Below are 13,274 nucleotides of genomic sequence, written 5' to 3' on the forward strand. Positions count from 1 at the left end.
GGTGCCAGATGTTACCTCCGTTCTAATTTGCTATTTATTTTCTGTGTAGCGCCTATGCCGGAGGAGTGTAACATCCTACCAGGAAGCAAACCACGTGGAGTGCCACAACGAAATAGGGGCCTGCAGTGGATAAGAGCAAACGCATCGAGAGGTGTCTTGTATTTTGCTGATGACGACAACTCTTATGACATTCGGTTATTTGAAGAAGTAAGAAACCAATTTTTCCACCGAAATTAATGGAACGTGAATTCTTTGAAGTTACAGTTGTTTAAAACTTATTTATGAACATAAATCATCTCGTAATTCCTGCAGTTTCCACATAATTTCGAATGATTATCTTAAAGAAAAAATCTTGTGTAACTTCCTAAATTTCTAGCATCTCTTGAATAAGATAACACGCACTGCAGCCCACTTGTAGCTACATTATTTCCTTTTGTCCTGAGGAACACAATTGCAGCCATACTTGGCAACAGATAATAATGTTTTTATTCTGTAAGAGAGTACGAGAACTAAAGACTAATCCTTAAAGCCTATTTGTGTGTTTTCTACAGAATATAATCCTTAATCGTACAAGAAAGTTTGGAAGGCAAACTAACCTACTGCGTAATGTATGCTTACTGAACACCACATTCACTAAGAGAGGTCAACACCTAGAAAAAAATGTGCTGTGCTTCACAGTTTTCAACATGGTGCTTTGAAAATGAGTCAGGATTGTTGCACACACATACGTAGATACAAGCTGACAGTAAATGAGATGAGGGCAGAAAATATCATGTTCAAAGCCACAGTGGCTTAGAGAACTTACTTCCATCACAGATTGTAACGATTTCCCCCACACAGTTAATGCAAAATAGTGTACTGCCATGGGCTGTGGTGCAATCAGCGCGGTGTAGTGGATAGCAGCGCTGTATTAAGTATATTTCTAGACGACCTTGGCTTGCATAAACCCCCTTCCACCTTCCCTCAATTGCCCCCCCCCCCCAGCATATGATAAGGCCACCAAACCATCAGTACTGTTTCAGGAACGAAGGGTCCTGCCATTTACGTAGCGGAAGCGGTGGATCAATGGGAATCAAGTTCCCCGTCCCAAATCGATGTAGCATGGAAAAGAGTCGATTAAATGAGCAAAATTAAAATCACATTTGATTATTCCGGATGAGAAAAGTCATTTGTCATTTACCAGGAAAAAATTTGATGAAGGCTAGTGCTGCGAATGATGTGGTTCAGATTAGACATTTGACTCACTATGGTCGGAAACGCTAAACCGCCAAACTCAGGTTCCACGCCCGGCAGCAGCCTGACTGCGTAATGTACATCAACTATCAGTGATAGTCAGTCCAAATTTACCAAACGTTGGGAAGTCATTGCGAATAATAAATAACATAAAGTACAATTGGTTCTAATGAATTAAATAAATGGTATTGGGTGGCATCACAATTAAATGATGTAGCCAGTCAAGAAAGTATTAACTGTAATGACTCTTTAGTCATTCAGCATCTCATTGAAATAGAGTCTTTCAAGTTTCTGGTCTTGTTGTTGTCGTTGTGGTCTTCAGTCCTGAGACTGGATTGATGTTCTCCATGCTACTCCATCCTGTGCTAACTTATTCATCTCCAAGTACCTACTGTAGCCTACATCCTTCTGAATATGCTTAGAGTATTCATCTCTTGGTCTCCCTCTACGACTTTTACCCTCCACGCTGCCCTCCAGTACTAAATTGGTGATCCCTTGATGCCTCAGAACATGTCCTAGCAACCGATCACTTCTTCTAGTCAAGTTGTGCCACAAACTCCCCTTCTCCCCAATTCTATTAAATACCTCCTCATTAGTTATGTGATCTACCCATCTTATCTTCAGCATTCTTCTGTAGCACCACATTTCGAAAGCTTCTATTCTCTTCTTGTCTAAACTATTTATCGACCATGTTTCACATCCATACATGGCTACACTCCGTACAAATACTTCCAGAAACGACTTCCTAGCACTTCAATCAATACTTGATTTAACAAATTTCTCTTCTTCAGAAACGCTTTCCTTGCCATTGCCAGTCTACATTTTATATCCTCTCTACTAAGACCATCATCAATTATTTTGCTCCAGAAATAGCAAACTATTTTAAGTGTCTCATTACCTATTCTAATTCCCTCAGCATCACCCGACTTAATTCGACTATATGAAATTATCCTCCTTTTGCTTTTGTTGATGTTCATCTTATATCCTCCTTTCTAGACACTGTCCATTCCGTTCAACTGCTCTTCCAAGTCCTTTGCTGTCTCTGACAGAATTACAGTGTCATCGGCGAACCATAATTTTTTTATTTCTTCTCCAAATTTTTCTTTTCTTTCCTTTACTGCTTGTTCAATATTCAGACTGAATAACATCGAGGATAGGCTACAACCCTGACTCACTCCCTTCCCAACCACTGTTTCCCTCTCATGCTCCTCGACTCTTATAAGTGCCATCTGGTTTCTGTATTAATTGTAAATAGCCTTTCGTTCCCTGTATTTTACCCCTGCCACCTTTAGAATTAGAAAGAGATTCCAGTCAACATTGTCAACAACCTTCTCTAAGTCTACAAATGCTAGAGACGTAGGATTTCCTTTCCTTAATCTTTCTGCTAAGATAAGTCGTAGGGTCACTATTGCCTCACGTGTTCCTACATTTCTACGGAATCCAAACTGATCTTCCCCGAGGTCGGCTACTACCGGTTTTTCCATTCGTCTGTAAAGAATTCGCGTTAGTATTTCGCAGCTGTGACGTATTAAACTGACAGTTCAATAATTTTAACATCTGTCAACACCTGCTTTCTTTGGGATTGGAATTATTACATTCTTCTTGAAGTCTGAGGGAATTTCGCCTGTCTCATACATCTTGCTCACCAGATGGTAGAATTTTGTCAGGACTTGCTTCCCCAAGGCTATCAGTAGTTTTAATGGAATGTTGTCTACTCCTGGGGCTTCGTTTCGACTAATGTCTTCCAGTGCTCGGTCAAACTCTTCACGCTGTATCATATCTCCCATTTCATGTTCATCTACATCCTCTTATACAAATTATTAAAATAATATACAAATATACAAATTATTAAAATAGTTAACAATAAAATATATCCATCTGTGAAGTTTGCCGTATTTGTATGATAATGTAATAGTTTCCCCGATACCAAATTCTCATAGAGTACACCACAACAAGACATCACAACTGCTGAATTTTGACTAAATCGCACAATAGCAGCTCTAGTCGTGAAAGCTGACAATGGACAAGAGAGTGATTTTCTGATAACATGCCCCTGGTTTTTGCAAGAAGTAGCAGATGTCGGCTGAGGATGAGATGGCTGTTGCTCGCTACCATTTAAACTTCTGAGGCCTGTTCAGACAAAGGAAGAGAAGGAAGTGGAGGAGCTGGCGAGGTGGTCGTGACCTCGGCACCACGTGTACTACGCAACCTCATATTACAGACGGCCTTTATCAACAGAAAAACCAGTCCTGGCAAATTTAAATTTCTGCTAGATCCGTTACTCATTAATACTACATTTGTTAAAATCACTTCTGTAGGCACACTATCGTAAGATAGTTTATCGACAAAAAGGCGATGTCCCCTACCAGAAAATATGGTGTGGACATAACCTTTTCGTCGACAAATAACGTCCAGCATCGGTACAGCCGAAACGAGCTATCTACCACAGCCACACGCAAACTCTGGGGTTTATACACACGTTTCGAAAAAAAAAACAAAGAAACAGAATACCTTGAACGACTAGAGATACGACGTTCGTATTCATTGGACATGAAAACTAGTATGTTCTGCAGACACGATTAGCATTTGAGTTTACCAGAAGGCAAAGGGTACGCCATGGGCCCTGATAACTTGTTCCATGCGTAGTGGCATCTTTGAGTATGAGGCGAGAATGGCGTCTTCTTGTATAGGCATCCATGCTGCATTCACCTTATAACCCTCCACCATCTCCTGCTAATTAGACATTTCTATATGACCGTGTACCTTAAGTCCTTGATCTGCGGGGAAAAGGCATTTACTCCGAAGAATAAAGCAAAACCGAGAGAAGTCGAGGAAGTTATAACCGAATCGCCATTGCTCAGTACTTTAGGAATGACGATTAGGAAAAAAACTTCCGGTTAACTATATGTTAGGTCAGGAGTTCACTACACTCAGCTGGCGGCTACACGGGTAGCGGAGGCTGTTTGGCGGTTGTTTTAGGTTAGAAGGCCTCGGGAAAGTACGGGGTGGGCTGCAATGTCAAAGGGTGCATGGCAATTACAGGACGTGCTTGGATCAAGGAACAGTCGGAATTATAGTTGTAAATTGTTGTAGTTGCGCTGGAAAAGTCCCTGAGCTTTTAGCGCTAATAGAAAGCACACAAGCTGATATCGTTATAGGTACAGAAAGCTGCCTAAAGGCTGAAATAAGTTCTGCAGAAATTTTTATGGAGTCTCAGACGGTGTTCAGGAAAGATAGATTAGGCAGAATTGGTGGTGGAGTGTTTGTGTCTGTCAGTAGTGGTTTATCTTGTAGTGAAGTCGAAGTAGATACTCCGTGCTAATTGGTATGGGTGGAGGTTGTACTTAACAGCCGAATTAAGTTAATAATTGGCTCCTTCTACCGACCCCCAGACTCCGATGATACAGTTGCGGAACAGTTCAGAGAAAGTTTGAGTCTCGTAACAAATAAATACCCCACTCATACGGTTATAGTTGGTGGGGACTTCAACCTACCCTCGGTATGTTGACAAAAATACTGGTTCAAAACCGGTGGTAAGCAGAAAACGTCTTCCGAGATTGTCCTAAATGCTTTCTCCGAAAATTATTTCGAGCAGTTAGTCCACGAACCCACGCGAATTGTAAATGGTTGAAAAAACACACTTGACCTCTTAGCCACAAACAATCCAGAGATGATAGAGAGTATCATGACTGATACAGGGATTAGTGATCACAAGGTCGTTGTAGCTAGGCTCAATACAGTTTCTTCCAAATCCATCAGAAACAAACGCAAAATAATTTTATTCAAAAAAGTGGATAAAGTGTCACTAGAAGCCTTCCTAAAAGACAATTTCCATTCCTTCCGAACTGACTATGCGAATGTAGACGAGATGTGGCTCAAATTCAAAGATATAGTAGCAACAGCAATTGAGATATTCATACCTCATAAATTGGTAAGAGATGGAACGGATCCCCCGTGGTACACAAAAAAGGTCCGAACGCTGTTGCACAGGCAACGGAAAAAGCATGCGAAGTTCAGAAGAACGCGAAATCCCGAAGATGGGCTAAAATTTACAGACGCGCGAAATTTGGCACGTACTTCGATGCGAGATGCCTTTAATAGGTTCCACAACGATACATTGTCTCGAAATTTGGTAGAAAATCCGAAGAAATTCTGGTCGTATGTAAAGTACACAAGCGGCAAGACGCAGTCAATACCTTCGCTGCGCAGTGCCGATGGTACTGTTACCGACGACTGTGCCGCTAAAGCGGAGTTATTGAACGCAGTTTTCCTAAATTCCTTCACCAGGGAAGACGAATGGAATATTCCAGAATTTGAAACACGAACATCTGAGTTTCTTAGCAGTCCCTTAGGGGTTGCGAAGCAACTCAAATCGCTTGATACAGGCAAGTCTTCAGGTCCAGATTGTATACCAATTAGGTTCCTTTCAGATTAAGCTGATACTATAGCTCCCTACTTAGCACCCATATACAACGGCTCGCTCACCGATAGATCTGTACCTACAGATTGGAAAATTGCGCAGGTCGCACCAGTGTTCAAGATGGGTAGTGGGAGTAATCCATTTAACTACAGACCTATATCATTGACGTCGGTTTGCAGTAGGGGTTTGGAGCATATACTGTATTCAAACATTATGAATCACCTCGAAGGGAACGATCTATTGACACGTAATTAGCATGGCTTCAGAAAACATCGCTCTTGTGCAACGCAGCTAGCTCTTTATTCGCACGAAGTAATGGCCGCTATCGACAGGGGATCTCAAGTTGATTCCGTATTTCTAGATTTGCGGAAAGCTTTTGACACCGTTCCTCACAAGCGACTTCTAATCAAGCTGCGGAGCTATGGGGTATCGTCTCAGTTGTGCGACTGGATTCTTGATTTTCTGTCAGGAAGGTCGCAGTTCGTAGTAATAGACGGCAAATCATCGAGTAAAACTGAAGTGATATCAGGTGTTCCCCAGGGAAGCGTCCTGGGACCTCTGCTGTTCCTGATCTATATAAATGACCTGGGTGACAATCTGAGTAGTTCTCTTAGATTGTTCGCAGATGATGCTGTAATTTACCGTCTAGTAAGGTCATCCGAAGACCAGTATCAGTTGCAAAGCGATTTAGAAAAGATTGCTGTTTGGTGTGTCAGGTGGCAGTTGACGCTAAATATCGAAACGTGTGAGATGATCCACATGAGTTCCAAAAGAAATCCGTTGGAATTCGATTACTCGATAAATAGTACAATTCTCAAGGCTGTCAATTGAACTAAGTACCTGGGTGTTAAAATTACGAACAACTTCAGTTGGAAGGACCACATAGATAATATTGTCGGGAAGGCGAGCCAAAGGTTGCGTTTCATTGGCAGGACACTTAGAAGATGCAACAAGTCCACTAAAGAGACAGCTTACACTACACTCGTTCGTCCTCTGTTAGAATATTGCTGCGCGGTGTGGGATCCTTACCAGGTGGAATTGACTGAGGACATGGAAAGGGTGCAAAAAAGGGCAGCTCGTTTTGTATTATCACGTTATAGGGGAGAGAGTGTGGCAGATATGATACACGAGTTGGGATGGAAGTCATTACAGCAAAGACGTTTTTCGTCGCGGCCAGACCTTTTTACGAAATTTCAGTCACCAACTTCCTCTTTCGAATGCGAAAATATTTTGTTGACCCCAACCTACATAGGTAGGAATGATCATCAAAATAAAATAAGAGAAATCAGAGCTCGAACAGAAAGGTTTAGGTGTTCGTTTTTCCCGCTCGCTGTTCGGGAGTGGAATAGTAGAGAGATAGTATGATTGTGGTTCGATAAACCCTCTGCCAAGCACTTAAATGTGAATTGCAGAGTAGTCATGTAGATGTAGATGTAGATGTATTTTTATAACGTCTGTCACTAAGGTTGGAAAGTCTTGTCTTTGCAGCTTCATTTTTTTGTGGATGGCTGCAAGGTCCGACGTATCTTATGTTCCAGGGCTCTTTATATTTCTATGTAAGTAGCAATTATGATTACAGGATAGTGTCATAATTTTAGCTTTCTCCATTTATATCGTAAAATTGCACATAGAATTCCTTCCCTGTACGGAACGGTCCATGCTGCGGAACGCAGTGGCCTCCATATTATGTAAGCCTTTTAATTAACTTGTTTTTGGTTTGTCACAGTTCTTCTTTCCGGTACATATTGTACTTATACTTAGCATTTTATTCCCGGCTTCAGGTCTCGTATGCTTTTATATTTGCCTAATGACAACACGTCGATATTTGTTAATAATTTTCTCATAAGGTCGTATGCTGCCATTGAAGGACAGATGTTGGCTCAGCACGTTACTTCTTACGTAAGTTCACAGTTATTGTTAGTTGTAAAGATAGCTAGACAGCCTGGCACTCTGCGTCACCGTACCCCTTGCCCCGTTTTAATGTACCTATGTCTCACAATGTTGTTTTACGTCTCTAGGTTAAACTGAACATACCCCACAAGACGTTGCCCATAAACACATGAAACAATTTCCGCACTAGACTGACTTATTTTAAGAAGTTCATGACCAGCCGGTGCACAAGGCACCCGGTATGGAATAGAACCAATTTTAAACGCACATCTATTTCATTATTCCAAACTGATAAGGGCCTCAGACCGACGGGTAAATACTCTTATTAAAGATCAGACTAATACGTTGTCTGTAAGCCACTTCTTGCGTGGATGACAAAGTTAATTCCTGCAAGAACATCCGAATCAGAGATATGCTTTATCAACCCTACATCAGGTCGCTCCAGACAATTACAACAAGGTATTTCGAGGCGTACATTAATTCCTCTAATGATCGATAAGCAAGATCTACCGTGGGGATGACACAGTGGAGTAACACCTGGACTGTCCGATTTCAAGAGGTGTACTTTATTCGCCATAAAATCGCGGGGTGGTCAATAACAACAACAAGCTCCTGCGATCTGTCACTATAAATCACTGATCGCTTTGTTGGTCAAATACTACATTTCAGAACCAGAAAGGCTAATGCTGGAGGTGCCTATGCCAGTGATGCGTTTCGGAAGATGCTTTCAGTTGTCAAGTGCTTTGTTACACTGTTGGCCATTAAAATTGCTACACCACTAAGATGACGTGCTACAGACGCGAAATTTAACGGACAGGAAGAAGATGCTGTGATATGCAAATGATTAGCTTTTCAGAACATTCACACAAGGTTGGCGACGGTGGCGACACCTACAACGTGCTGAAATGCGGAAAGTTTCCAATCGACTTCTGATACACAAACAGCAGTTGACCGGAGTTGCTTTGTGAAACGTTGTTGTGATACCTAGTGTAAGGAGGGGAAATGCGTACCATCACGTTTCCGACTTTGATAAAGGTCGAATTATAGCCTATCGCAATTGCGTTTTATCGTATCGCGATATTGCTGCTCGCGTTGGTCGAGATCCAATAACTGTTAGCAGAATATGGAATCGGTGGGTTCTGGAGGGTAATACGGAACGCCGTGCTGTATCACAACGGCGTGGCATCACTAGCAGTCGAGATTGCAAGCATCTTATCCGCATGGCTAAACGGATCGTGCAGCCACGTCTCGATCCTCTGCCAAGCACTTAAATGTGAATTGCAGAGTAGTCATGTAGATGTAGATGTAGATCCCTGAGTCTACTGATGGGGACGTTTGCAAGACAACAACCACCTGCACGAACAGTTCGATGACGTTTGCACCAACATGGACTATCAGCTCGGAGACCATGGCTGCTGTTACCCAGGAGCACCTGGGTTGTGTAATCAACGAAGGACCTGGGTGCACTAATGGCAAAACGTCATTTTTTCGGATGAAACCATGTTCTGTTTACAGTATCATAATGGTCGCATCCGTGTTTGGCGACATCGCGGTAAACGCAACATTGGAAGCGTATATTCGTCATCGCCATACTGGCGTATCACCCGGCGTGATGGTATGGGGTGCCATTGGTTACACGTCTCGGTCATCTCTTGTTCGCACTGACGACGCTTTGAACAGTGGACGTTACATTTCAGATGTGTTATGACCCGTGGCTCTACCCTTCATTCGATCCCTGCGAAATCCTACATTTCAGCAGGATAATGCACGGCCGCATGTAGCAGGTCCTGTACTGGCCTTTCTGGATACAGAAAATGTTCGACTGCTGCCCTGGCCAGCACATTCTCCAGATATCTCACCAACTGAAAACGTCTGGTCAATGGTGGCCGAGCAACTGGCCCGTCACAATACGCCAGTACTCTTGTACTGTGGTAACGTGTTGAAGCTGCATGGGCAGCTGTACCTGTACACCCCATCCAAGGTCTGTTTGACTCAATGCCCAGGCGTATCAAGGCCGTTATTACGGCCAGAGCTGGTTGTTCTGGGTACTGATTTCTCAGGGTCTATGCACCCAAATTGCATCAAAATGTAATCACATGTCAGTTTTAGTATAATATATTTGCCCAATGAATACCCGTTTATCATCTGCATTTCGTCTTGGTGTGGCAATTTTAATGGCTAGTAGTGTATATGTGAATACATTGCTAGCGGCAGTAGTATGTTATTAACATTACATTCGTTGAAATATCATCGATATTTATGCACATTTTATTATATAGAATTATCGATACTTAATAGTTAGCCATTAAGCTCTGCTTCCGGTTGTCTCTTTGACAGGTAACGTCGTGCCTGACTTATCGTACTGCAGATGCCACAGGAAGTGTTTGAGCTTACTGTATCCTTGGGAGAGGTTGCAGGGAGAGAGTAGGTACACAGTCCGAGGCTAGGGCGTTAGTCTCTTCCCAGATAGCTTCTTGGTCGGTCGTGGGTGTGTACGCTTTTCAGTAATGTGTATTACCCCTATCATTTCCTGTCCTGTACAGTGACAGATAGAGTGTTTAGAGTGCAATTCCCTGCTTGGGTGCTACACTGTGGTAGCTACACAATGGCACGCTAATAACAGAGGTGGCGGGCAGCGCCGGACATATGGAGGGGGTGGCCTACGTGTTGCAATCTGGCGCCGTTGCTCGACTGGTAACTTCTCTGTGCCTCGCTACGATGTCACCACCAATTAAAGAGACAAACAAAATGTAGCATGTGTGTATCTGTTGCATTGCGGAAATTGTTTCGCAGACACATCACACTGTGTTGATTGAATATCGGTGTATTTTTTTTAGAATAATGTGCTGTGCACTGGTTGAATCTTTTTTCTTAGAGTGGGGGCGTGGGTATTTGGGGAAATTACAGCAAATAGCAATAGGTTATATGAAAATGTCGTGGCATCATTTTATTATAATACTGGGTGATCAAAAAGTCAGTATAAATTTGAAAAATTGAATGAATCACGGAATAATGTAGATAGAGAGATACAAATTGACACACATGCTTGGAATGACATGAGGTTTTATTAGAACCAAAAAAAATACAAAAGTTCAAAAAATGTTCGACAGATGGCGCTTCATCTGATCCGAATAGCAATAATTAGCATAACAAAGTAAGTCAAGGCAAAGATGATGTTCTTTACAGGAAATGCTCAATATGTCCACCATCATTCCTCAACAATAGCTGTAGTCGAGGAATAATGTTGTGAACAGCACTGTAAAGCATGTCCGGAGTTATGGTGAGGCATTGGCCTCGGATTCTGTCTTTCAGCATCCCTAGAGATGTCGGTCGATCACGATACATTTGCGACTTCAGGTAACCCCAAAGCCAATAATCGCACGGACAGATCTATGTGCACCTGGGAGGACAAGCATGACGAAAGTGGCAAATGAGCCCACGATCATCACCAGAAGACGCGCGCATGAGATCTTTCACACGTCTAGCAATATGGGATGATTCTAATAAAACCCCTTGTCATTCCAAGCACGTGGCTCAATTTATACCTCTCTATCTACATTATTGCGTGGTTTATTAAGTTTTCAAATTTATACTTTTTGATCACCCGGTACTTGGGAATGTGAAAGTGGCTTATCGCAGTAATATTTATCGCCATTTTCTAAGGATAGCTATGCTGCTGATGTTCCTTGTACAGACATCTAGTGAAAAGGAGGAAGATAGGAGTAGTTGCGAAAAATTAATGTCAATAACGAATCTGATATTAAATTGTTATTACTATTTGTGAGAAATTTAGTACCTTCTGAAGCAAACATGCTTCTTTCTCTATTGCGTACTGGGTACACATGATAACTGGTTTCAGAAGGAGTTGGTGAGGGGAGGGGGAACTTGATTCCTATTGGTCCAGGAGGATCGGCACGTGCACAGGTGACCCTTTGTTCTACGTGCGGTGCTGTTGTTCCATGACTTCGACACGTGGTAGGAGCAGCAGAGGGGAGGCTGAGGGACTGGCGTATCTGCGTCAGTCAGATAAATCTCTCCCCGATATTCCCTGATAGCGTTACCGGCTGGCGTGTTCCATGTCGCCGACGAGTCCCCCACTGCTTGAACTCCCACGGTTTACACTTATTAATGTTCCGAAACACGCTTTTTAGGGGCTTGTGGTCTGTGAAAATCGCCAAGGGACGGGATTCTACTGATAGGCGAAAGTATTTTACTGCCTCAAACACAACAAGAAACTCACAGTGGTGGCACTCCAGTCACGTTGCAACCCTAATACCTTCCACGAGAAGAAACCAAGTGCCTACCAGGTACTGCCAATATACTGTTGAATCACTCCACCTAGAGCTGTCTGGCTAATAGCCACGACCACGGCCAGTTCAGTGCCACGCAGGGTGTGTGAGTGACCAGTGTCGCTACTGCATGGCTCCATTTTGACTTAATAAAGCCTCTCTCCATTGCACACGTCCAGTTAACACGAGTACTTCCCTCCGAGGTAGAGCCCTGTACCGCCACAGTCAGGGTTTCCGGCATCGCAGCGGCACTTGACAATGGCGCCAATAGAAATTTATCATATCAAGATAGCGGCGTATCTTTTAGTGTCCGCGTGTGCAGTACGTCCTGTCCAGTAGTGACGTGGATCCGATAGGGGTGATTAAATGCCGCAGGAACGCAATTTCCGTGACCCACAATATAATTCTCGAGGCGTTAATGACGACGCCAGTCTCGCTCAGGGGTAGAAAGATGGTCGTTAGGTGGTGGCTGTGGAATTGGGGCGACTCTGCATACATGAGGGATCGTCGTGCCCTCTTAGACGCCATCCAGGAAAAGATTCCAGGTCTGAGGAGCATTCTGCAGGCCAAACGTCATCTACAAGCTTTCTAAAAGCCCAACTGTCTTGATAATCGCCGTTTTTTGAACGTCTTTAGACGCCATAGGAATCAGCATGAACACGTTCGCCTGGTCAGTTTCACTAAATTTAACTGTAACTGCTAAGGCGTGTCTAAAATCTTGTAAGTATAGTGCTGAACATCTGTCCAGCACTGTCGCGCCTTTAAGAGATAATAGTCTCAGCATCGTAGCTACGAATTATCTTTCTTGGGAACCGAGTGCAAGGATGAGGATCGTGGGCTGCTTGATGGTCGAACTATGCCCTGTCGCATGATTTGCTTCGAACTCGACTTTGCTTCTACGAATCGCTCGGGAATGAATGGATGTTGACAGCACAAAGTGAGTGGGCCAAGTGTAGTCACGGTGTGGTGGACAGTCGAATTCTTCACGTACTGCAGTGCACCAGGTGGGCAAGAGCATTTTTTTGCACTATGTCTGTTTACGGTCAGGACGACCTCACTGGTTTCACACTGATGAAAGCGGCTGGCCACCGCTGTCCTACTGTCTTCAGATTCGTTGTCGAATCGATCGGCTGGGCGCTTACAAGTCGGCTAATAATTTGTAGAGACCATGCAAATCCGGACCCAAATTCATTTATGTCAGCCACACAGAACCTCCATGCATACATCTAGCACAGTCCAAGGTCCAAATCTCTATGATATGTGCCATACGTTTTTATTGCTGAATTATTTGCCATCGTAACAGTGCCTTGGCTTTTCGAACGTCTCTTAGCGTAGATCGGGAGAAAGTAAACAGATAAGAATCTATGTCGACAAGGTACCTCACCATGCTAGAACGTTCTGTTACAAAGAAATTGAATAAAGTGATTGTGTAGCACTGATGG

At 43.1% G+C, this 13,274-nt stretch overlaps 1 protein-coding gene across 1 annotated transcript in view; it reads left to right on the top strand.

Moving 5' to 3' along the window:
* The window catches only part of LOC126335966 (galactosylgalactosylxylosylprotein 3-beta-glucuronosyltransferase P-like), a 170,456-nt gene that overhangs the window by 129,118 nt on the left and 28,064 nt on the right, over positions 1-13,274 (top strand). Inside the window, exon 4 of the mRNA XM_049999442.1 lies at positions 50-207. Within this exon, the coding sequence (XP_049855399.1) occupies positions 50-207 (158 nt within the window). The remainder of the gene's footprint in view (positions 1-49; positions 208-13,274) is intronic.

The sequence above is a fragment of the Schistocerca gregaria genome, chromosome 2 (assembly GCF_023897955.1).
Source record: "Schistocerca gregaria isolate iqSchGreg1 chromosome 2, iqSchGreg1.2, whole genome shotgun sequence".
Lineage (NCBI taxonomy): Eukaryota > Metazoa > Arthropoda > Insecta > Orthoptera > Acrididae > Schistocerca > Schistocerca gregaria.